This window comes from Ctenopharyngodon idella, chromosome 7 (genome assembly GCF_019924925.1).
Source record: "Ctenopharyngodon idella isolate HZGC_01 chromosome 7, HZGC01, whole genome shotgun sequence".
Lineage (NCBI taxonomy): Eukaryota > Metazoa > Chordata > Actinopteri > Cypriniformes > Xenocyprididae > Ctenopharyngodon > Ctenopharyngodon idella.
In genome coordinates this window covers 32,217,669-32,244,480 of record NC_067226.1, presented here as the reverse complement: position 1 = coordinate 32,244,480, position 26,812 = coordinate 32,217,669, and the positions used below count along the sequence as shown (strand labels likewise).

The window sequence follows — 26,812 nt, the reverse complement described above, 5'->3', positions numbered from 1 at the left end:
GACCATGATACGTCTTCCTACAAGGTTGACTTTTTTTTTGGCTGGGCAGTGTAAGGGCCCTATCATACACCCGGCTCAATGTGGCGCCAGGAGCGGCGCAGGTGTTTTTTGCTAGTTTCAGCCTGACACAGTTATCATTTTCACATCCTGCGTCATGCACGTTGCTATTTTGAGGCAACTGAAAACGACTGGGTCATTGACCAACTGAAACCTGGTCTAAAGTCAATGACGCAATATTTTTTTTGTTATTTAAAGAGCGCGTTAGTAACATGCGCCTATAGGCGGGTGCACAATGCGTGTACACTCCGCAGCAGCACACAGACATGCCAAATGTAAAAAATAAAAGGATTACAATGTAAAAGATTATAATTTTGTTCATGAAGATAAAAATGCTTTGGTGGAATCCGGCTTGTCCCGTAGATGGTCTGCTCGCACGCTTTAACCTCGTGCACGAGCAGATCCGATTTCTCGCTAAAGAGGCGTTCAGTTTTTCTGCTTGCAAATTCCGCCATGTAAATAGGGAATCTGCCATGGCGCGAGCGCAACTGGCTTTTAAAGGGAATGGGAGATGAGACTCTGATTGGTTTATTACATGTTACGCCCAAAACAAGCAAGATTATTAAAGGAGTCATAAATTGAGAAAAGTTTTCCCTGATCTTTTGGCATATACACTACCGGTCAAAAATTTTGAATAATTGAAGGGGACTTATTATGCAAAATTCACTTTTATAAGGTGCTTGAACACTGATGTGTGTGCATAGTGTGTGAGAACCAGGTAAAAATCCACAATTTTTTTTTTAATAATTCTTTTAAATCAGAAGCAGTCTCTTCAAACGAGCTGATTCAGATTCTCCCCAACAATGACGTCATCGTAAGGAGAAGCCCCGCCCACAACCGGTGACGATCTGCCATTAGCATAGACACAACCCTGAATGAGAAACACAGAGTCCGCCATTTCTGTGTCCTCACTGTAGCAGCTGGAGTTTTACAATGTCTGCGCCAAAGAGGCATTACAAGTGTTGTGTTTTGGGATGTACCAATGCACATGAAGAGTCTCCATAGACTTCCCGCTATCTGAGTCACTGAGGACATTGTGGTTAAATTTCATTTTTAAAGGAAATGTCTCGAAGAAAATCACTAAAGTCTTAAATGTTTGCACCAATCATTTTGCGCCAGACTGCTTCACTTCATCTTGAGTTTCTCCATCATTACCCTACTCTGGTTTCAAACTGAACACCACTGCTGACAGTTTGACATTTTCAGTGCGTGAGATTGTCCTGTTTTGTTGTTGCATGAGCTCTTGAAGCCCCGCCCTCTTCTTGAAAGAAAAGGCATTTAAAAGGACACACAAAAACTGTGTGTTTTTGCTCACACCAAAAAGTGGCAATTTCAACATGCTATAAAAAATTATCTGTGGGGTATTTTGAGCTGAAACTTCACATACACACTCTGGGGACATCAGAGACTTATTTTACATCTTGTAAAAAGTAGCATAATAGGCCCCCTTTAAGATTTTTTAAATTATTTTGAAATGGTCTCTCATCGTCACTAAGGCTGCATTTATTTTAATTAAGCTAATTTATTCCTTTAAGCTAGAAAATTGAATTTTGATAAATGCAGTGACTTCATTGTTGTGCCAGTACAATGTTGGTATTGTGTCCCCATCTGGAATAATTTGATTTTCCCATCATATCAGTGATGTGAAATGTCTTGCTCTACTTCCTGTTTCAGGTCACTACAGACCTCAGGCAGAAGTGCACAGACTCCCACACAGGCACCTCAGCTTCGGCCCCGCTGGCGGCAGGAATCATCGCCCTCGCCCTTGAGGCCAAGTAAGTCGTCCGAAGAGTGTTTGTTCTGTCCTGAAGCGAGGTCATCTTTCTTTATCAGCACTTTGAGTGACCTGAGGCTTTCGAAATAAAATGGGTGCTGGCTAGATTGGCAGACTGGAGTTAACCTTCAAATTCTCATTTGGATCAAATGCATGCATTGAGTGGCATTTTCATTTGTATAGTTTTAAATTAATTCACCAGCAACAATATAACCTTTATGACTCTACCTGTAGCTATCAGTGACCTTTATAAAAGGGCAGAAGATATTATCTCGGAAGCTGTGAAGCATGCAGGCAGTTTTGAGTTTCGTTCTACCATGTATCTCACATGTGTGAAAGGCGCTAACACTTTGACTTCTCTCGACAGTAAAAACCTAACCTGGAGAGACATGCAGCATCTGGTTGTGAGGACGTCCAACCCTGCCCATCTCTCCACCAATGATTGGAAGATAAATGGAGTGGGTCGCCGAGGTAAAAGCCCATCTCGTTGCTTTTGATCGCTCCCTCCCTTTTCCTTTCCCTCCAGTGTTTCTTTCCATTTTCCAGCTGCTTGAACATTTTGTGATGTGATCGATAACATCATCATTGGCTGCACCAATCGGCAAACAGCTCCGGATCTCTTAATGATATCAGTCTCTTTAACTCACCTCTTTACTTATATTGTCAGTCTTTTTATTGCTTTTTTAAACTGCCTATATAGTTACTTTCAACAGTATTGATTTTTCTCTCTCTCCTACAGTAAGCCATTCTTATGGATATGGTCTGCTAGATGCTGGGGCTATAGTGGCTCTGGCAAAGAACTGGACAAATGTTGGACCTCAGCAGAAGTGTGTCCTTTCCCTGGTGTCTGAGCCCATGTAGGTTAAACCCTTCATACTAGATCACAGGCTTAAAGGGGTTAGTTCACCAAAAAATGTCAATTCTGTCCTCACTTTCTCACCTTCATGTTCATCCAAACCCATAGGAGATTTTAAACTGAATGTTCACCCTGCTGTTTTCAATACAGTGAAACCATCCAGTGACCAGGGGCTGCCTATCTTTAAAAACACATTAATACACCATAAAGTAGTCAGAAAACAAGCTATAATATAACTTCTTGGAGTTTGACAGCCATACATTGCATAGATAAGTTGTCAGTTGTACAGGTTTGAAAAAACATGAGGGTGATTAAATGATGGCAGCTTTCATTTTTGTGTGATTTAAACCCTCCACACTAGATGAAACTGCAGTCTTAATTGATACTAACACGTGGAAAACTTTGGTGCACACAACTGGGATGATGTTATAAATTTAGTGCTGCTAAAAAGGTCATGGAGTGCAAGAGGAAACAGGAATAAGAAATGAGGTAAGAGCGAAACATCACTTTTGATGGTCTGTCACATTTAAATTTAGAGCTGGGCAACTTGAATGATGCTGCAGTGCGTGAAGCATCTCCGCTGCCAGCAGAGCATGTTTATAAGAGGTAATGACTCGCAGATAAGCTTGTTACATCCACGTTCGTCACACTTCCATCACTGCTGACATCTTGGAACTCAAGATGGACCCTCAAAGTGCCTCGTCCTCTCACTCAGCGAATCATGTCTGTCTCTAAAAATTCACCCTCTTTTTATCCCTTCTCCCAGTCATCCTTTATGGTTCACCAACTTTACGGAAAGATCAAGGGGTTTTGGAGCAAAGCCCAATTTAACATGCTGGTTGCAGAAGTCACAGAGCAAAGTGATTACGGGCTGCCTCGCTTTGGCTCTGCCGTACATTTCTTCATTTTTCTGCTCGCAACATCTCTGACTTGAAGTCTTGCACAGCGGGGGTTTACACTTCATTCCTCATGGACTCGTCGTTCTGTCTCTTGATTTAAGCTCTTTTTCCTATGTCTCTGGTGAGCAGGGCCGGTCCGCTCTAAGCTCCTTACAGGATTGGGTTTAGAGTGCCAAAAGCCTAAAGGCTCCTGTAGGGTCATCGGTGGTGCAGGTCTTAACCTGGCTCAACTTTTCTGATGTGTTTTGCACCCATCAGTATTGTAGCAAAGTTTGATACAGTATAGCACTCCTGATTCAGTAAGCTATTTATTTGTGTAATTTTATTCAGTGTTAAAATGGTAAAATCCCAGTTTGATGTGCAGATTCAACATTGTGGTGCTTTTAAAACATTGTTTAAAGGTGAAGTATGTAAGATGTTTTATGTTAAAATCAGGGCTGTCGATTTAATGTGTTAATTTGATTAATTAGTTATGGGGGAAAGAACGTGTTCAAATTATTAATGCATTTAACGCACCCACCCCAGACCTACGTAGGTCATGTGACATTTCATAAAGTTGATTGGTGACGAACCTGAAGCAGGCCAACAACTCACTGTGTGATGGAGCCTATAGAATGTAGTTAGAATGACGCTAAAAGAGCAACAGTTTCGTTTCTGAATAAATGCGCGTTTTGAGAGAATCAATTGGGTGAATCAATGATTCAATGGCGCACTGATAAAGAGAGCCATTTACTTCATTCCTGAATGACTTGGCCGTTTGAGCGAATCAATCAGGTGAACCAATGATTCAATGGCCCATTCAAAAAGAGAGCCATTTACTTCATTCCTGAATGACTTAGCCGTTTGAACGAATCACTCGGGTGAATCAATGATTCAATGGCACACTCATAAAGAGAGCCATTTACTTTGTTCCTGAACGAATTAGTTGTTTGAGCGACTCAGTCGGGTGAACCAATGATTCAGTGGTCCATTTATAAAGAGAGCCATTTACTTCGTTCCTGAATGAATCAGCTGTTTGAACAAATCACTCAGGTGAATCAATGATTCAGTGGCACACTCATAAAGAGAGCCATTTACTTCATTCCTGAATGACTTGGCCGTTTGAGCGAATCAATCAGGTGAACCAATGATTCAATGGCCCGTTCATAAAGAGAGCCATTTATTTAATTCCTGAATGACTTAGCCGTTTGAACGAATCACTCGGGTGAATCAATGATTCAATGGCACACTCATAAAGAGAGCCATTCACTTCATTCCTGAATGACTTAGCCGTTTGAACGAATCACTCGGGTGAATCAATGATTCAATGGCACACTCATAAAGAGAGCCATTTACTTTGTTCCTGAACGAATTAGTTGTTTGAGCGACTCAGTCGGGTGAACCAATGATTCAGTGGTCCATTTATAAAGAGAGCCATTTACTTCGTTCCTGAATGAATCAGCTGTTTGAACAAATCACTCAGGTGAATCAATGATTCAGTGGCACACTCATAAAGAGAGCCATTTACTTCATTCCTGAATGACTTGGCCGTTTGAGCGAATCAATCAGGTGAACCAATGATTCAATGGCCCGTTCATAAAGAGAGCCATTTATTTAATTCCTGAATGACTTAGCCGTTTGAACGAATCACTCGGGTGAATCAATGATTCAATGGCACACTCATAAAGAGAGCCATTTACTTTGTTCCTGAACGAATTAGTTGTTTGAGCGACTCAGTCGGGTGAACCAATGATTCAGTGGTCCATTTATAAAGAGAGCCATTTACTTCGTTCCTGAATGAATCAGCTGTTTGAACAAATCACTCAGGTGAATCAATGATTCAGTGGCACACTCATAAAGAGAGCCATTCACTTCATTCCTGAATGAATTAGTTGTTTGAGCGAATCAATCGGGTGAACCCATGGTTCAGTGGTCCATTTGTAAAGAGAGCCATTTACTTCATTCCTGAATGAATCAGCTGTTTGAACGAACTGAATGAATGAATGACTCAATGACTTACTCATTAAGACATTTACCGCCACCTACTGGCAGTTTTAGTTTCTTATTTAGAGTATAATTTCATGAAAATAATTCTTTGATATTTCCATATTAATAAAAAAAAAAAAAAAAAAACATTAAAGGTATATTTCATCATTTTATCATCATTTACTCACCCTCATTGCCCTTTGAAGCCTAAAAGAATAAAAAAATATATTTCCTTCTAAAGCTGTTTGTAATGTCTATTTGACGCTTTTCTCATTTAACGCAATAACGATTTTAGATTATCTTATGGGGGTAATTTCTCAGCTAAATTTGATGTGTGATCTAATTAATCATAATTTACGATTAATTAGATTAATTAATCTCCACATAGTGTAATGAATTGGATTAAAAATTTTAATCGCTTGACAGCCCTAGTTAAAATACATTCTCTTAACCCAGTTTATTGTTCATTGACTACTATTAGTATGCCATTTATGGGTTTATCTCCCCTAAAAGTGTAAACACTGAGGCACCGTCTGAACATTGGGAGCGGTCTGCTCAGATCCGTCACCTCCCAGCTCAACCTATAGCGAGAGTTTGGGGGTGTGGCTACTGTAGCAGGCGGAGCCAGAGGGGGTTTAGCCGCTGTGGGACCATGATTGACGTGTTACATGGGTTACAGAAGTGCAATCCAAAATCCACTGCATTTAGACCTTCAAAGAGAAAACAGGTCATTAAATGATTAGTTCACTTTCAGATGAAAATTACCCCAAGCTTTACTCACCCTCAAACCATCCTAGGTGTATATGACTTTCTTCTTTTTGATGAACACAATCAGAGAAATATTAATAAATATCCTGACACATCCAAGCTTTATAATGGCAGTAAGCGTTACCAAACGAGTATGAGCTGAAGAAAGTGTCTCCATCGATCATAAACGTACGTTATGAAGTTCTGATAAGTTATGAAGTAAAATATCAAGCTTCCGCCAGACCGCCTTCTGTATACAAGTTACGAAGAAAGTGTAAAACTCTCGCAGTTCAAAAAGCTTACGCTACGTCCTACGCCTTCCCTATTCAACTTACGGAAAAAGCTTAACTGACGCGACGCCAGTTTACTCTTTCTTCGTAACTTGTATACGGAAGGCAGTCTGGCAGAAGCTAGATATTTTACTTCGTAACTTGTTAAATATGGAGATTTTTTTTTTTACATCGCATCGCTTCGCTTCAGAAGGACTTTATTAACCCCCCGGTGCCGTGTGGAGTACGTTTATGATGGATATGGATGGAGACACTTTCTTCAGCTCATACTCGTTTGATATCGCTCACTGCCATTATAAAGCTCGGATGCGTCAGGATATTTATTAATATTTCTCCGATTGTGTTCATCAAAAAGAAGAAAGTCATATACACCTAGGATGGCTTGAGGATGAGTAAAGCTTGGAGTAATTTTCATTTGAAAGTGAACAAATCCTTTAACAAGTCAAAGTGAACGTTGTGCTGCTACGCATTGGGTTAGGCGCATGAAAAGGATGTTTGCAAGATTGAAAATATGCTTTATTTTTGTGTTTCCACTAAATGCCACTAGTATCGCAGAAACTACATACTTCAGTCTTCAACTTTAACGTGTCAATTGCTGTCGGTGTGAGTTTGGGAAATAAATACCTATTTGTCCAAACAGTGTTCAATATTCAATATCAAATAAATACCTATTTGTCTAAATTCATTAAAGGTTTATGCAAATAATAATAATCTCTTAAGAGATTTCAGTAAAATCATAAGGCTTTGCATGAAGATGTGTGCTATTGCTTTTATAAGTTATTGAACTAACAGTTTTCACCTGCTGGATGATAAATGAAAAAAATCTAGTGTTGTGACTGTTTATAGCTATATGGTGGTTCAAAAGTTACAAAAATACTTTTTTTTTTTTTTTGTTTAAGAAATTAGTACTTTTATTCAGCATGGATGCATTAATTAACTGCATTCATTTGATTTAAAAAAAAAAAAAAAAAAAAAATTTGTAATGATGTAAAGTAATCTAAAAGTCATACAAATCTGTTCTTAAGAACCTTCTATTCATCAAAGAATCCTGAAGAGAAAAAAAGTCACGGTTTCCAGAAAAATATTAAGCAGCACAACTGATCAATCAAATGATCAAATAAATGCAGCTCTGGTGACTTCTTTAAAAAATCTTACCGACCCCAAACTTTTGGTCGGCAGTTTATGATACATACATAACTATTTGTATTTAGAAGTCTGACGTTGAAGGCTGTTTAACTGTCAGTTCTTGAACACTTTTTTTTAAATGACTTTTATCCTACTATGTGTTTGTTTTTAGGAATATTGGGAGCCATTTGGTGATCACCAAAAGTGTGGATGCATGTACTGGGACGGCCAACTTTGTGAGCTCATTAGAGCATGCTCAAGCCCAGCTCACCCTGTCCTACAACCGCAGAGGAAATCTGGCCATCTACCTGATCAGCCCGCAGGGCACCCGCTCCACACTGCTTGCTCCGAGGTTAACCACTGAAATGTCCACTCTCATAATACTTAAATATAGCGTTGCTTTGTGAGCAGCTTCACATCCTTCCCTCAGTCAGCTGAATCTAACATTCTCTCTCTCACAGACCTCACGATTACTCCTCTGAGGGCTTCAATGACTGGGCTTTCATGACCACCCACTCCTGGGACGAAGACCCTCGTGGAGAATGGACGCTGGAGATCGAGAACGTGGCTGGAACCACAGACTATGGTAACAGCTCGTCCATCTATTTTGCTTTTTTTATTCAATTTATGCTCCTGATGCACTGAGCTGTGGTGCTAATATGAGAGATGCAGATTCAAATCCAACGTTTTCCATTTTATTTCCAAATCCATTTTATTTGGACCTCCAACATGCCCTGATGCCACTTTTTCCCAATGTTTTCCTGTCTTTTTTCTACTATATACTTCTCTACTAATAAAAAAAAAAGGCAAAACTACAATAAAAATGATAGTAAAAATAAAATAAAACAAATATGATAATAAAAAAAGATAATAAAAATAAAATAAAAAACATAATCCAGGACTTTTCAAAGATTAAAAAGTTAGATATTGATTGTGGTCCATAAAAAAAAAAAAAAAAAACTTTTCTCTTCTTTATGTCTCCCAGTGCTCTCCATTTCACAGAAGTGTAGGAGTATCTTCTCTCCAAATCCGCCTGATTTGCCCAGTCCTGTTTTCTTCCTTTTTTATGTCACAGTCAATTTGTCTTCCTTCACCACACCCTGCAGTAAATCTGATTAATTAAATCTAGCTAAGTAAATCAGAGGACTGAGTTTTTCCTCCCTCTCCCACTATCACACTCTCCAGCCGCCCCTGAATGCTGTAAATATAGAGCGACTTCCAGCCAAACCCCATTCTTTTGTCCTGGCCAGACACTAACATAACTGCTTTATGTCTGGATTGAACGGGCCATCCGTCCAGTGTATTACCTAGTCCATTTCTCTTTGTTGCTTTAAGAATTTACAGAGCTTCTAACTTTATTGGACTATAGAGACAAAATGGGCCATTAATCTAATGCATGTCGAAGCGATGCGGCACTACAGTTACTGAACGATGATGACAAGAAGTCTGAGTTGAAACATTTCCTGTGCTGTTACTGGACACAGTGAGGATCAAACTTGTATCTTCTGAGTGATTCATGTTAGTGGACACAAAATGAGCAACAGATACAGGTGATAATGTACAATCAGACATTATCTCAAAATAAAATGGTGTTTTTCTGTCAGAAGGGTTATTGATGAATTGAATACAATTATAGAATATTAATGGAGTTAATTTTGCATTTAAATAATTTTGTACGTAGCACATGGCTACTTCAATACATAAATAAATATTGGTTATTAGTTGGTAAGTTACGACACTCAAAGTTCAATGCAAAGGGAGATATTTTCTTTTAAAGAATTCTGTTTAAGAACTACAACAAACGGCTGGTAGGGACTACAACAAGCTTCTTCCTGGGTTGGTGACATCACTAACCCTAAAATTTACATAAACCCCGCCCCCGAGAACACACAACAAAGGGGGTGAGGCCATGTTGGGCTGCTTTAGAGAAGAGGAAGAGTTGTTGTTGTAGAGTGTTGTTGTCATGCCGTCATTTTACACCGGACTGCTTCACAAACGAGGGTCAATTCAACGCTGGATTTGCACAAAAGATTAACATGACGGCACATGCTAGTAGATGAGTTGAATCAACTCCACAGCAACTACATACATTTATCCACTAACCATTCAGAAACGTCCAGTTTCATTCTAAAAGTTTTAACTTTTTTTAAAGGGACACACACTAAAACGGTGTGTTTTTGCTCACACCCAAATAGGGGCAAATTTGACAAGCTATAATAAATGATTTGTGGGGTATTTTGAGCTGAAACTTCACAGACACATTCTGGGGAAACCAGAGACTTATATTACATCTTGTAAAAGGGCCATAATAGCTCCACTTTAAGATAATGAACTATATTACTTAAAGAATTTTATATATTGAGATGATCATTAATAATAAAAAAAATTAAATTGAATATTAATGAAATGTACTCATTTGTCAAACATTGGTTTATCATATTGCTTTGCTATAAATGCATTAAGCCACGAGAGGCTGTTTTTCCAGTTATGAGTTATAATTCCTCATGCACTGCTTCTTGTGGATTATTGCTTTAATATTTATATTCTAACTTGGTACTACTCTGGTTTACTTATGATATCAGCTCTGCTAATTTTGCTTGCTTCTGGTCAATCACTTGTGTTGTTCCTCGTTTGTAAATTGTGGATGTAATATAGTCTACTGATTTACAGATATTACAGAGAGAACAGAGAAATATTGATTCACAAATGTCAACTGTTCTCATTTGGTGAGTTTCTTGTGTACACAAGTCAGTCTCTGTCTCTCTCTCTGTCTTAGGCACTCTGACTCAGTTCACACTGGTTCTCTATGGCACGTCGTCTGGTTTATCCAGCCCTTCAACAGCAGACTCCAGCCAGACCGCTGACAGCAGCTGCAAAACCTACGACCTCAATCAGATCTGCACAGGTAAGTGTCAGAGTAAATGATGGTGAAAGTGTGCCCCCTGCCAGCTACTAGTGGTATTTACTAGTTTTCCTCTGATAGTTTTCAGCTGCAGACTTGAATTGTCAGAATGGTATGCTACAATATTATGCATACACCTTCTTGTAGTATGTGTACTGTGCACATTATGCACATTTTCATGCATGAAACACCTATTACATTTGTCAAAATGTGCAGTAAAGTACACCGCACGTAAAATGCAAAACAGTCATATATTTTTTTCTGAATGAATCATGCAATGCAGTGTCATGTGACAACAATGCCATTGTTTGAAATGTATATCATTGTGTAATTCATTTGTTTCACAAGCTTTTTTGCTGGTTTTCCATTATGATCACAACCTTTAATTTTGCTGAAACATCAGACTAGTAGACACAGTGTGCATTATGATGTCCATAAGATTTTTTTTTTTTTTTTTTTGTAATTAATACTTTTATTCAGCAAGGACGCTTTAAATTGATCAAAAATGACAGTGAAGACAATGTTACAAAAATTTAATTGCTGTCCTTTTAAACTTTCTTAAAATATATATGTTTCCACAAAAATATTAAGCAGCGAAACTCTTTTCATCACTAATAATAATCAGAAATGTTTATTGAGCATCAAATCATCATATTAGAATGATTTCTGAAGGATCATGTGACACTGAAGACTGGAGTAATGATGCTGAAAATTCAGCTTTGATCACAGGAATAAATTACATTTTTAAATGCATTAATAGAAAATTGTAATATTTTTTTCACAATATACTGTTTTTACTTTACTCTCGATCAAATGAATTCAGTGAGCATATGAGACTTCTTTCAAAAATATCTTACCAACCCCAAACTTTTTAATTGTAGCCTGTTTTTACAAAATGTTTCTATTAATGAATTAATAAGTAATGCTTGTAAATGTGACCCTGATAATCTCCTCGCTAATTTAAAGCTTTAAAATAAGGCTATAAACTGTTTTTATAGGTCCCTTTTGCTTGTCTTGAGTGTGTTGTGCTGGTCATGTCTTAGCTGTTAAATTGTGTGTTCATAACTCCGTCCTGGAATAGTTCACAGTGCCAGCTGCATTGGCAGCCGTGTTCAAGGCAGCTGTCCAGTTTAGCCTACGGCCATGCCCCTCATGTGGCCACTCACTGCCAGCTCATTCTCTCACACACACTCACACACACACACACACACACACACACACACACACACACACACACACACACACACACACACACACACACTCTCTGACCCTTCCACTTCTCTTTCAGTAGTTTTCCTCCTTTCATCATCTCTGTCCTTTTTCTCTCCTTTTCCATCTTCTCCTCTCCTGTCCTCCTCTGACTGACACCACACTAAACAGATAGTCTTAACCTCTTTTTTTATGTACTGTAATTGGCCAAAAATCAGTTTCTTAAAGCCTGTTTACACATAGTGTGATGCAGCTTTGCCTCTTATTCTGGCCAAGAACTGCCTACTTAGACCCGAAGAGACCATCTGACCGGTGCATAAAGTAACCAGTGGCAGTTTGATGTGCAGCGAAACAGCACAAAAATATAAAATCTTTTGTGCTGAGTCTGAGACCAAATTTCTGGAAGAAAAGTTAAAATTACTTGCTCAATATTCAAACAATTAAAAAAAAAGAAAAAAGAAAAAAAAAATTACGTACATCTGGATCAAAATTTAATAATATTTATACTGTATATAAATATGCATTTTATCACATTGACATGACCTCATTTTATAAAAGCAATAATCACAGGAGATTATTTTTTGTATTTGTATTTAAATACTTGTATAGCTTTTGTGCATTTTAATTTTAGTATTTCATCTTAAACTTATAAGATGTACAACCTTTGCAGTTTAAGGTTTCATCTAATATTTTATTTTATTTCAGCTTAATTTCAATTATTGAAAACTATTGATTTTAATAATATTAATAATAATATTAATTAAAAATAGTTTGATGATAATTATTGAAAACTCTGGGTTTAGATACTCCTCTTCACATTGTGCTTAAAACTCTTAACCATGTTAAAATGACTGCAGAGCATAGCCTCTCATGCTTTATTGCTTTATAATGCTTTTTAAAATTTTAGGTGCTTTGTTTGTATCACATGATGGAGTTCTTCCTGGTCCTCATTCCACTGTCCTCATGTGATCAAGATTACCCTTAATCTGACCTCCACAGCTTGAACCCTCTCCAGGTGTTAAGCACTGTTACCACAGCAACCAAACATGCCATTCCAACCTATAAAAAGGGATTTTGCACTTAAAAAGTGCCATTTAGCAGATTAGCCTTTGCAGCAGTCAGAAGATGCTGACTTGGGTGGTTTAATAATTATTCCAGAAATGGGACTGACATCAAGCAATTCTGGGTCCTTAAAGAGGTAGCGCGTTTGAAAAGACCTGATTTTCCTGGATCGTATTTCTTATTGGCTTGCCAGGCAGTGTTTGAGGTGTAAATAAGCCCAAGGTGTACAGATCAAAGTGGCGTTCAGCTTCAGTCCGCAGTCACACTTCACACACACAATGTTGATTTACCATAAAATTATCTTTGTTTAAAAAAAAAAAAAAGCAAAAATCACAATTAAATAAGGTAGGTAGTCATGGAGTTTCCCGATGGAACGGTTAAGGCCCGGGTATACTTCATTTTAGGTATTCCGCTCCCCCTCGCTCCCGTTCGGCGCATGCGCACTATCTAGTGGACTTTGTTTTCAAGCGCTCAAGTCACTCACACATGCGCACCATCCGCATAGTTACAAAAACTGACAAACCCTCCTGATGACGAAAATACGTCACGCGGACCATCGCGGAACGCGGATGGCCGAAGTAGCTTTGGGTCTGTATACAGAAGTGTACTTATGAGTCAGAGAGTGCGCGTCCTGAGCAAGATCCAAATCCACATGAAAAAAACTCACTGTTCAGAGAATTAAAGGGAACCCCTGGTATTAAGACTTGTATGGCTTAATATAACGTAAATGAAGTCTCTTACTGAAATATGAAGTAGAAAACCCATGGAAGATTTACATTATTTAAAAAATCTATGACATATTTGGACAATGGGCGGCGCCATTTTGTTTAGGTGCACAGTGCGTTCTATGTCGATGACGTCAAATGGTTGCACTCGGTGAGCTACTGACACTGTCCTGCTGCTATTTTTACCGCAACACAACTCGGAATATAATATACAGATGCCACATTGTGCAGCTTTTGGTTGTAATTTCCAGTCGAAGGGCAACAAGAGAAGCGATGCAAGTCTTTACTGCTTTACTAGCGATAAGAGAGAAAAGAACGGGAAGTTGTGAATAATATGGAACTTCCTAAAATTCTGCGTCTTTTTTCTCTTCACTTTAGACCTGATGCCTTTCAGGCTTTTAGTAGACCACAGCTGAAAGAGCTTACAGTTGCTGATGGATATAAGTGTATGCTTTAACCAAATGCCACGCCTGACATGGAGACTGACTATATAACACATCTCGACTGAGACAGACTGCCTCAAAGCTTGTGATCGCTGTGACGCTGTGATATCTGATCGCATAAACAGTAGCATCTTCTCAGCATGTTTAACTGTGTGTAATGCATTCAGGTGATCAGACGATTTTAACACGTCAGTCATACAACAGTTGTTCGAATAGCCACAGAGACATTTTGCGCTCTGGCTCAAATTGAAAAGGCTGATCGGGTTTTAAAAGGAACCCCGCGGATATTAAGACTTGTATGCGTTACTAGATTACCGTTGGCCCAAAACATACAGTTGAAAAAGTATCAAAGGCATCAGGACTAAAGTGGAGAGAACAAAGACGCAGTTAGGAAGTTTTATTCGTCCACATTCTTCACAACTTCCCGTTCTTTTCTCTTCTTATCGCTAGTATAGTAAGTTATTCTTGACTGTGCCAATGAACATGGGCATATTAAATTATTATTGTTATTAGGCTACTTTTATTATTAAATTAATATTACAATTAATTTGCCCCGCAATCACTTTCATAGCTTACTCCTCATTTCAAAAACAACTTTAACACAAAATACTTCTCGATTCATGAAAACACACATTTTTTCACTATGGGCCACAAGAGAAATATTAAGAAAATAGATTAGATTAATCTCTCATCATCTCTAAGAGAATATGCGCCGTTAATGCAATGTCAGATGCCAAAAGCTCGGGCAGTTTTTATTTTCAGTTTCTGTAGTGAATAATTGACTGGCGTTTGAGACTTCTTCACAGGAGTAACTCTCATGCAAAGTTTACACATTGCTTGTGTGATATTCACTGGCTCGCCTTCATGGTTTAAAATAGAAATATTTTAAATATTGCGACGTGGCATTTTTCTTTATCACCAGCTGCTCACAAAACGATGGACAGTGTTTCACATTTTGCGCGCGTCATTTCCCGTGATGATGAAGTTATCAAGTAGGTAAATAAACAAGTAACAAGCAAACTTAAACTTGTTTGCTTAACTTTTGCCCCCCTAACTCGAGTGAAATGTCGCCCATAGCAACATTATATATATATATATTTTATGTTGATATGCTTGGTCTGTGCATATACAATCTTTTATCTTCATTGTCTGCAATTAAGTTGTTTACAAATAATGTGCCTATATACTTTTTTTCTTTTAACCATTATCAAAATATTGAGGTGAATATTTTTATTTTATTTTATATTTTTTTATATGCAGAATATAAAATGGTAAATATTTAATTGATGAGTTGTCAATACAATATATAACAATACAGTATATAGGGTATGATTTTACCCCAAAATTCAACATATTGACAAAATGATAACTGCAAATCCATGTTTCGCTGCCTGGAGTCATTTGCTTCTCTTTTCTTTAGCTTTCGGCAGTCTGTAAAAATATACCTCAGATTTCTTGTCAAATCTGTACAGTCAGTCGCAAAGCTCTTTCCTGTTTTGGATGTTTTTTTGTGGGTTTTTTTGTGGCATTTACGCTGAAAACCAATGCCAGTGGGCATAACTGCAGTCACCCTGGCCGACGGTGATGTCACATTCATACCCCTCTACTATTAATAAATAAAATAAATGGAGTATAGCATGTCACTACAAAACATGTCAACTTCCTGAATGTATTGTCAAATTCCCATCAAATATATACAAGTATTGCATTTTTGCCTTTAAACTCTCAGGAATGTTGGTCCAATGGACAGCCATTCAAGTGGCAAACATGGTTTTAGTTTAAAAAAGAAAAAAAGAGTATGAATCAAGTTGATTTTCTGTGACGTGTATTCAACCCAAAACAATTTTATGCCTGTACTAAAACATTTCTAAATGATTAAAGATTACTTTTCTTCTTCCTCCTCTTCATTCAGAGTGCAACCCCGGGTTCTACTTGTACCAGAAGGGCTGTGTGAGAGACTGTCCAGCCGGATTCACCCCGGGTACCCGTTCCACCTTCCTCCCCAACAACGAGGTGGCACCCGTCCTGCACCCCACCTGCCTGCCCTGCCACCCTGTCTGCCTCACCTGCAGCGCCACAGGGTCTCAGGACTGCCTCTCCTGCCCGCCTCACAGCCACCTGGACGTCGTCGCCGGCACTTGTCTGCACCAGAACCAAATTCTGCGTGAGTCTCCGGATGGCGGACTGTTTCGGATGCAAGGTGATGGCACGTCCCTGAAACCCCGGGCCAAGCTAGCCTCTCACATGCCTGTTACCGTGGCGGTGCTCAGCTGTGCCTTCATCGTGGCTACGTTTGTGGGTGTGTTCGGCTTTCTGCAGCTGCACGCGCGCGACCAGAACAAACTGCACTCTGTCGGAGCAGAGCCGGGATCTGGCTTACTGGTTGGGTTCGGCTTGAACCGCACCGCAGTTGCCTACAAGGGCATCCCGAGCGTTTGGGGGGAGGACGAGGGCAATTCCGAGTCCGAGAATGAGGAATTCGAGATCCACAATGAGAGGACTGCCTTCATCAAAACACAAAGTGCTCTTTAACCATGTTCCTCCCCTCTCTAGCCTCTACTGCACTGTTGTCTCTTTTTTTTTTTTTTTTTTTTAAATGTGTTTTCATTCTGGGGTTCATCTGAACATATCTCACTCTTGGGGCATTTCGGTTTGTTTTTCCCACCTGTCTTAGTTATATGAGCCATGATTCACCTGGGCGTTGACCTCTCGGTGCCTCAACATGGAAAGCTTCCAAACACAAGCGACGGGGATGAGACGAAACTACAATAAACATGATTATTGTTTGATCTGTTCCTCTTGCCTAGTGAGATTTAAAGAAACAATGCGATTGAAATATTTGCATACGAGAATAACAAAGCTTTTCTGTGAGTGAGTGAGTGAGTGAGTGAGTATGTGAAGTGAGTATGTGAAGTGAGTATGTGAAGTGAGTATGTGAAGTGAGTATGTGAAGTGAGTATGTGAAGTGAGTATGTGAAGTGAGTATGTGAAGTGAGTATGTGAAGAGTATGTGAAGCGAGTATGTGAAGCGAGTATGTGAAGCGAGTATGTGAAGCGAGTATGTGAAGCGAGTGAAGTAAGTGAAGCGAGTATGTGAAGTGAAGTAAGTGAAGTATGTGAAGTGAGTGAAGTAAGTGAAGCAAGTAAGTGAAGTATGTGAAGTGAGTGAAGTAAGTGAAGCGAGTATGTGAAGCGAGTGAAGTGAAGCGAGTATGTGAAGCGAGTATATGAAGTGAGTGAGTGAAGTAAGTGAAGCGAGTATGTGAAGCGAGTATATGAAGTGAGTGAGTGAAGTAAGTGAAGCGAGTATGTGGAGCAAGTGTGAGTGAGTGAAGTGAGTGAGTGAAACTATGTTTATATGAAGTCAGTCAATGCTGCAGTGGGTCGGATCCACTGGCTTTGCGCAGGGAGCCTTTTAGAAGAACATATCACTATTTCTACATGGTCAGAGATGGAGAAGAGAGCAGCATAATGTCTTGCACACATTTATAGAGCTTACTGCTCCCCCTGGAGCATCTGCATTGCTGAATTCATGATTTTTCTTTTATGTTGGCTTTTTTTAAGGAATCCTTCTCCAAAAGATAACATTTCTGTCATCATTTGCTAACACTCTAACCCTCATGTCACTGCAAACCTGCATGACTTTTTGTCAAAAGTCCAAATGCTTTTTGTCCATATCACCAAAAATAAATGAGGACTAGGGCTTTTCAAGCTCTGAAATGACATTACAAATGTTTAATGTTTATTGAAGTAAATTTAAAAAAATGGTCTAGTTAATTTTTATATGAATTGAATTTGGGTAACTGGGGCCATTCGCATAATATATTATGGTACACGCACATAAACGTATTTTATGCAACTTCTGTGCTGTTTTCAAATGTCATTCAATATAGCTCATCAAAATGTCAAAATCATGACGTCAAACCTGTATATTTGTTGTTTATATTTTATATATCAGATTTTAATTAAACATGAGCAGGAATGGCATTTGAAATGGTGCATGGATGTGCAGGAGAATATTATCAGCAAATAGCGACTTAAATTTCAACATTTTTTCCTCATGTAAAATTGATATGACATCAAACGACTTTAAATATAGTGCACAATTTTTTTGCACCACTTGTATGGTGTTTTTGTTATCTTTTTTTTTTTTTGATGCTTGACATCCTCTAAATAAATAAGCTCTGGTGATTCTACAAAGTGACTTGTTTCATTACAGCAAGATCTCATGCAGGTTTGAAACGACACGAGTTAGTGAATATGGTAAATATTTTCTTTTTTGGGTGAGAGTTTGCTTGCGAACTGCAGTATCCCTGCGCTCTTTGACTGTACGTAGGTGAGAAACTCTGATGTCGGCCAGCCTCTCCGAGCCAATTAAATTCTGTCCTCCAGTCAAGGGTTTGAAACAGTAGAAAGAGTCTTTGCTAATGGCCCATCCTGAAAGGACCTGGCTTCCTTTTTGTCATGTTTATATAGAGATTATGGAGGTTTTGTTCTGCACAGTATAGGTGTCTTTTTGAAATAAATCAGAGAAAAAGCTCTCATGACCACCGCCCCGAGCAGCTGTCCGATATCACTTAGGATTGGTTTAGTTTTATCTGCTCAACAGTCTTTTCATCAGGTCTTTTTCTTTGCTTACTACTGTTTATTATTAGTAATATGCTTGGCCTTGTCAGCTCATCTGCAACCTGCCCAGAATATAGTAGTTGTTTTTCTGTTGTTTTCTGAATCACATATTCATGATCTTACATATGTTGGTTTAATGCAGTATCTTTACGAAATGACAATGTTATCTATTGAATCTGTGCAATAGAGACCCAACAGAGTTATGCGATGTTATGCTGATGGAGTTGGAGTCCGCCTTCATTTATCATATCGTGTATATATATATATATATCATATCACAGTGATTTGTGATAACTGGTGATCATGATCAGCCTTTCAAAACCATTGTTGTTTAGTCTCCTTACGGCTGCGCAAAACAAATACACAAGGACACAGCTGTGGCCAGTCCACAAACCACTTGTTGGGTAGGACAAACAAATCTTTATTTCACACTATCAATGCATCAGCATTTTGGTATATTGAAATGTGTCTTGTTTATCTACACGCTCTCATAGTACAACGTCCCTAAACCAACAGAACGTCTTCACATATGACATCCAATTTTGCAGCTGTTAAATATTGATATTTTACAATAATGTTGACCCCACTGAGCTCTTTCGCCCCCTGCAGTAATGATTTGGCATTACAGCTGTGTTTTGGAAAGCCTTAAAGTGTGCAAAGGCATGACCAAAGACCACAGGATGAAAATCTGCTTGCCTTAGAGTGATAACATGACCTGAAATAAAAATTAAAAAAAAAAAAACACACACTGAGTAAATTAATAAATAACACAATGTTTTGGGTGTTTTTTTTTTTTTTGTTGCAATGTTAGTTGCGGTTTTAAATTGGGTCGCTGGTTTGGCCATACACATTTAAAAAATGCTTAGAATGGGTTGTTGAATGACATTTTTAGCATGTGTGGTTGTGGTCAAAATGCTGGTGACAGCAGTTTTTACGCAGGTCATGCGCAATATGCTTTCACCCTGATGGTGCGATAATTGCATTACGCTTGAGAGTTTGTGTGTGTGTGTGTGTGTGTGTGTGTGTGTGTGTGCGCGTGTTCAGGCTCAACGAGAACCTTCTGGACTCATAGGATTATTTTCACCTTTATTTGAAGAGTCAACTGATGCATGTAGATCCCCAAGTAGAAAACACCAATCATTTATATAACTACCTGAGACGGGACAACGATATAAAAATAAGGCCTATTTTTGTACTATATATGGTGCATTGTCATTTACATGTAATTTAAAGATTATTTTGCTCTTTTTCTTTTTATTTAATTGATGTCAATATGCGAATTATAGATTATACAAAAAAAAAAAATAAAGATCTATGCAAACTTCATTTTTCTTTGTGAGCTCTTTGTTGTATTTCCTGTAGGTCAGACAATTTTATGGTAGTTTTGGTAGTTTTATTATTTTTATTTAAATAGAAGTAGTAGATGGCTAAATTGAAAAGCTCTTGTGACTTTTTAAAGGTTTCTAGAAGAATTTGCTAAGATGGGTCTGGCATCCTGTTGAGGTTGAAGTGTTGCATGCATCGAGGGGAGGATTTGTCTGTACATAAAGGATGTGTTAAACTGAGAAATGTCGAACAGTTTACTGACTGGTCAGCGCATCGGCCAATTATTTGAAACGTCACTGGAAAATACTATGAAAATGAAACCAGAACAAAACATTAGGCATTGCCCGTTTTGCAACAAAAGTGGACTTCCAGACGACTTCCCTCAGTTCATACAATGTTACATCAGCGGTTCAAAATGTGTGTAATCCTCAGCAAAACATGCTTACTGAAGAAAACACTCTGATTCATCAGCCTTTTGACCAAAATATTAAATCATGATGGTGGCACGACAGCTAGATCTTTTATATGTTGCTTGCTGATGTGAGCGTTTATTAAAGGGATAGTTCACCCTAAAAAAAAAAATGAAAATTATGTCAACATTTACTCACCCTGAAGTTGTTCCAAACCTGTATGAATTTCTTTCTTCTGCTGAACGCACTCAAAAAAAAAAAATGTATTTTAAAGAATGTTCTTCAGATATTCTTCATGAAAACACTGCTTCATGAAGCTTCGAAGCTTTACAAATCTTTTGTTTCGAATCAGTGGTTCGGAGCGTGTATCAAACTGCCAAAGTCACAAGAACTATTGAAATTTCGAAACACTTGCGACGTAACGAAGCCTTGTTTACTAAAATCACGTGACTTTGGCAGTTTGATGAACCACTGATTTAAAAAAAAAAAAAGATTCGTAAAGCTTCACGAAGGGGTGTTTTGAAATCGCCCATCACTAGATATTGTTGATTAAAGTGGTTATTTTGTTTGTTTTGCCGCACAAAAAGTATTCTCATCACTTCATAACATTAAGGTTAAACCACTGTAGTCACATGAACTGTTTTTTAAATAGCTTTCTGGGCATTGAAAGTGTTAATCATCGGATTTCATCAAAAATATCTTAATTTGTGTTCTGAAGATGAACGAAGGTCTTACGGGTGTGGAACGACATGAGGGTGAGTAATAAATGACAGAATTTTCATTTTTGGGTGAACTAACCCTTTAAATTAACTTGTATAGACACATACTATCTGTATAAGCACGTATAAAGTCTTGGCTACAAAATTATATTTACATTTTATATAAATATGCCTATATATATAGCCTAATTACCCCTAAATTTCATGTTAAACAAATTATTTTTTATTCACAATAATAATAATAATGTATGAAATTAATAATTAATCATTTTACTGAATGTACATGTATAAATAAATTCCTAGCAGACCTGTTAGTATCTGTGAAACTGAGGTGCTGTTAGAGGTTTAATCCTGCTGAAGGCAGTGAGTCTGCGTCCTGCCTGCCGGACTGTCTTCCTGGTTTCAGATCTACAGTTGCTGCTGTCAACACAAGAGCTCGTCTGTCGCCCTGCTTATCTCACCACCTTCTGTAGAAATAGTTTCGACGCGCTCTTTTCTTCTCATCTCTCGATTATAATGGATAATTAAGTGTTCCGGTCGCTCTGACAGGACGTGTCCTCGCGCCAGACACATCTCAGGTGAGAATTCGCGCAATTTTCAAGTCTCGACAAATATTCGGAGCTCTAATCGATCTATTTTTAGAACTAAATGTTTGTCTGATTTAATAACATCATTCTAAGAAAATAATGTTGTTGTGGTAGCCATGTTTCATTGACCGACATGTATTAGAAGACCCTCAGTAACGTCACGACGACATCCCCTTCAGACAATAAACTATTTATTTTTCAGCGCTATTCATGCTATTTTTTTTAATTGAGTTACACTATTTCGATAATTCACTTTAGACATTCTACTAACTATAAGTAACTTTCCAACTACATGTCAGCTAACTCTCAGAGAATTAGTAGAATAGTGTTAGTAGAGTAAATTGACAAGGTTAGTAAAATAGCCTATCGAAATAAAGTGTTACCTTTAATTGTTATAGAGGAGTTTTTGGGTTTTTTTAACATCTGAGTTATATGTTTTAAACGGAATTATTGGAGTAAGCAAAATGTGACTAATGTATAATAATGAGTAAACACCATATAGGCTAGCTACACAATCAAAAAAACTAGTCTGTTTACCTTTTTATTTAAGTTTACTTCTCATACCCTTTTTGGATAACTTTATGTAGCTTGTATGTGGCTCTTGAGTTAAAGCATTGTGGTTAATAATAACTGCAGAGATGCAAATCAGTTTTTTGGCATGAAGTGTGGAACAATGTATTTTTCTTTCTGCTGTGTATGCATTGTAAATTATTAATTTTTTCCGCACATTTCCTTATGGCTGAGCTTTTCATTATGAATAAGCTTTCACATTTGAAAGGCCACTGCGATACGGGAAGTGGTCAACATAGACAACATCACTTTCTTGTCCTAATTTGCCACTGAGGAAATGAAAGCATCTGAAAACTCCTACGTTCCTTGCAATCGTTTTTGCGACAGACGCACTAAATGCTTCAATTATGTGATGAAATGCACATTTAGATATTTTGAAAGTCAAAATATTCTTCCTCTTTCTGTAGATCTTGGCTTGTGGTGTTGCTCATTGACCTGAACAGAAAGTTTAATTTACCAACATACTGCTGCTGACACATACATATTGTAGGTAAATTTTGACTGTTTGTTATTGTTTTTGACAATATTTTCACACACATTTCAAATGAACGATGGTAATGATGCTTATGTTCCCCAGACTGGGATGATACCCAGTTGTACATGTCAATAAAAACCGGGTCTAAGTCCTTATCTGAATTGTTAGCCTGTGTAAATGACATTAAAAGTTGGATGAAAACAAGATTGAAGTCATTTTATTTGGCTCCCCCGATTTGGTAGATGGCCTAATTTCCAGTTTAGGCAAATGAACTCTGTTGTCAGAGCCAGATTTTTCCAGCTTAGGGGTTTACGGAAATTGAAATCTTTTCTATCTTTTAGTGACCTAGAGACAGTTATTCATGCCTTCATTTCAACAAAGCTTGATTATTGCAACGCTTTATATGCTGGCATCAACCAGTTTTCCCTATCACGTTTGAAACTGGTTCAGAAAGCTGCAGCTCGCTACTTAATGAGGAAGATAAAACGTGAGCATATCTCTCCTATTTTGGCTTTTCAAATTCAGAAATGATTACAAGGTTTTAGTATTTGTATTTAAAGCCTTGCACGGTCTGGCTCCAGTTTATATCTCAGACCCTATTTGTCCATACTCTACCCAAAGATCTCTTAGATCATCCTCTGACAAACTATTAACCGTCCCATTGTCTCGCTTGAAATCTAAAGCCTTTTCCGTATTTGCCCCTAAACTGTGGAATTCGCTACCTCAATCTGTTCCTCTCTATCTGTATTTAAGTCATCTCTGAAAACACATCTTTTTTTTCCTCAAGCCTATTCATAATTTTAGATTTGCTAGTCTTAAGCCGGGTGCACACGGAGCGATTTTGGCCATCTGAGACAAATTTTGAGAATCCTAAAAGATTCCTGTAATCCTAGGCCAAAATCTGTAGTCTTTGATCGCTAGTTTGACATGTTCACCGACAGCCGATTAATGACCGTTGTGATCAGATTTTTCCTCCGACGAAATTCTGGCAGTGTCAGAAGATTTGGCGCACAGTCCTGCAGTGTGACTTCTCCTACGACAAACGTCAAATTTACTTGTTTTTCCAAGATAAGCCGTGATCAAAATTAACGCTAGAGATGTCTTTGTTACACACTTTTTTAGTCCCGTGTGTAATGCAGCTCACAGTCACCGAACGTGTGTGGGTTGATGTAAAACTCCAGACAAGTTTTCATGCACGCGTCCGTTTTTAACGCGTCTTGACTGTCGTACAGTCTGACATACAGTAAATGATAGCTGAGATCCCACAGTGTGGCTTGAGGATCATGTTCGTACAGTCTGACAAGCAACAATCGTAAAGGACTATTATAAATCGCACAGTGTGCACCCAGACTTTAGTGAGTTAAGTTCTTAGTCCTGATTTTTATTGGGTTTTATGGTTATGTTGATTTAAATTTATATATTTAGTATTTTTTTTATGACTTATCTTTTTATTGTGTTATTGTGAAACACATTGGTCAGCAGAAATGTTGTTTTAAGGTGCTATATAAATAAAAGTGACCTTGACCTTTGACCAGACTGTTGTAGCGAGCTGCAGGTATGGGCTTTGCAGAGGACCTGTGGTGCCCTCAGGGTCACGCCGCCCTAATGAAACTACAAGACTCTGAGCTGCGTTTGATGGAGGTTATGAAGAAATGGATAACGCAGAGGGCCAAGAGCGACCGCGAGTTCTCCATACAGCTGCATCAGATGTCAGCCATTGTTGAGAAGCTGGAGGGGTCCCAGCCTGGAGGAGGTGTCGACTACATCAGCCAGTTTAATAAGGTTGGAAGTATCTCCTTAGCAAGTATAAAGCTCCTCCCATGATTGATTTCAATGTATATTAGAGATTTTACTGTGTTTAGATGATATATCCACACTAAAATGATCTCAGGTTCTGTGTTGAGTGGTGGACGAAGTACACAAATCAAGTACTTGAGTAAATGTACAGATACTCTAATGAAATATTACTCCAGTAAAATGGGAAAGGAGTACTTAAAACTTTTACTGGAGTAAAAGTACTTGATTTATAATGTACTTAAGTATTAAAAGTAAAAAAAGTACTGATTGATGAATGTTTGTTTTGTAATTTTATATACTTATTTTACTTTTAAATTAATTTATTTTATATATTTTATATAGTCCTATGGCTCAAAATCCCTGGGGGAGGAGGAAATGCTGGGTCTAACATCATTATGAATTATTATGAATTATCAAGTAGCCAGCACTAATCAAGGAAGATTAGTGGATGCAGATACATAATATGTAAAGTGTGTTGACAAACAATAAAAACAGACGTCACATAGGGCTAATGCATAACATTTTAAAATGAACGCTATGCAAACATGCTAAGTTAGTTTTATATCATTTGAAACTGCTACGGCAGCAGGGAAGAATACAAGTGCAATAATTTGCGTTATTTTAATGTTGTTGTTTTTTTTTTTACTTAAAATCTACATCGTTGATATGGACATGCCCGCATTCAAGCATTACAGCTTACCCTTTTCAGCAGATTCAGTTAACAAACAACTGACAGTCGTGACCTAAAGATGAGTTTCATTTACGATAATCAATCGTAAAATTCGGCATTTGTAACTTACTTTTCGCGCGCGCCCTCAATCTCTTCCGGTTCTTCTTGGCTCATGTTCGAGACTCGCTCTGAACGGATCATTGAATCAGTGAGTTGTTGACTCGAGAACAGCTGCAATCGGATCAGTCCGATTCACAAATGAATCATTCGGTGTGATTTGCGAACCGGTGTGTTGTCTCCTTTAGGATCCCATTGGTTTAACGGACTTTTAATGGGTAGTATTTTTAGCGCCTGATCATAATTCCTGCAAAATGTGTTATAATGACCTTTAATGTCTTTCAAATGACATGGTTCATATACTAGTATATAACTGAAGCTATAGGTTGTGAAATCAAGCATTTCTAGTTCTTACTGTTTTTTTTTTTTTCAGTTAGCTTATGTACTAATATAGCATACATCTACCCGATTAGCCTGCTAGCTTAGCTTGTATTATATTAGGTATGTTTTTTGCTTCCCAATATCAGTTTCCAGTTTGTTTTATTATGCAGTACATAGGCATTCAGTTTATATTTCAAGCATGTTTGTGCACTTAATGTAATAAACATCATACAATAGTGAAACAGGTTATAATTAGTCAAGACATCACAATAACAACTTTTGATCATCAGGCATTACCGCCTGGGTCCTGGGGGGAGGGGACTCAATTTCTCATGACCCTTGTCTCATTCTGAGTCAGACTTGTAAATTCAGTCTCATTTTGAGTCAGACTTGTAAATTCAGTTGACTAGAGACTCTGTCTGAACAGATCATTGAATCAGTGAGTTGTTGATTCAGGAACAGCTGCAATCGGATCTGTCTAATTTGCAAATTAATCATTCGGTGTGATTTGCGAACCGGTTTAACAGGTTCACTGAAAAGAATCAGTTCGTTCACAAATAGAGTACCTCAGGGATGACGTGTTATTGTAGCATTTTAGGACTTCCGGTTCCATCGCCCTAAAGTCAATGGGTTTTTTGAATGGGTTTTTGCTAAATCGCCTGAAATAAGGTCTGTGGTTAACAAAGCCTCTAAATATTTTCACATTTTGATCTTTGACATAAAACACACCAGTTATAACCCACTTGTGATTTTTTTTTTAAACCTTTATTGTGTCTTAAAAACGGCGGTTGCTAACAAGTTGCTAAAAGGGACTACTTCCTTTGGAGGGGACTTTAGACGTCATCATGACAAACAGGACATTTGGACAGCATTTCTCATAAAAAAAATGGATAAGTATTCATACACAGCGCAGATCATAATCAGCGAACATGTTTTTAAATAAAGTTGTTTACTAAATAAAGTTTGAGGAAGCTTGGTAGTGGTGACGTTGATCCGCGACCATGGTGTGCTGTAGTCCGTTTATAGCCTACTGTTAGCTTTTTGTATCTGACGATTTTATTTAGGCTTCAAAATGTATAAATGTTGTGTTAACTTGTAAAGATTATCTTTATAGACAAAATGTGTAAGTGTCATAACCCT

General features: G+C 38.0%; 2 protein-coding genes across 7 annotated transcripts in view; both read left to right on the top strand.

The window, feature by feature from the left end:
* Positions 1-20,006, top strand: part of furina (furin (paired basic amino acid cleaving enzyme) a) — a 122,982-nt gene extending 102,976 nt beyond the window's left edge. For both annotated transcript variants that reach the window (XM_051899482.1, XM_051899483.1), the window contains exons 10-16: positions 1,732-1,832; positions 2,199-2,302; positions 2,571-2,688; positions 7,886-8,065; positions 8,175-8,299; positions 10,490-10,618; positions 15,967-20,006. In XM_051899482.1, the coding sequence (XP_051755442.1) occupies positions 1,732-1,832; positions 2,199-2,302; positions 2,571-2,688; positions 7,886-8,065; positions 8,175-8,299; positions 10,490-10,618; positions 15,967-16,586 (1,377 nt within the window). In that variant the 3' untranslated portion in view covers positions 16,587-20,006. The remainder of the gene's footprint in view (positions 1-1,731; positions 1,833-2,198; positions 2,303-2,570; positions 2,689-7,885; positions 8,066-8,174; positions 8,300-10,489; positions 10,619-15,966) is intronic.
* Positions 20,007-20,188: 182 nt separating this feature from the next.
* Positions 20,189-26,812, top strand: part of fes (FES proto-oncogene, tyrosine kinase) — a 35,713-nt gene continuing 29,089 nt past the window's right edge. For 2 of the 5 annotated variants that reach the window (XM_051899481.1, XM_051899477.1), the window contains exons 1-3: positions 20,189-21,713; positions 22,700-22,778; positions 24,303-24,549. In XM_051899481.1, the coding sequence (XP_051755441.1) occupies positions 24,325-24,549 (225 nt within the window). In that variant the 5' untranslated portion in view covers positions 20,189-21,713; positions 22,700-22,778; positions 24,303-24,324. Of the gene's footprint in view, positions 21,714-22,699; positions 22,783-24,302; positions 24,550-26,812 lie in introns of all 5 variants that reach the window. The other 3 variants (XM_051899479.1, XM_051899478.1, XM_051899480.1) reach the window with 3 other exon arrangements.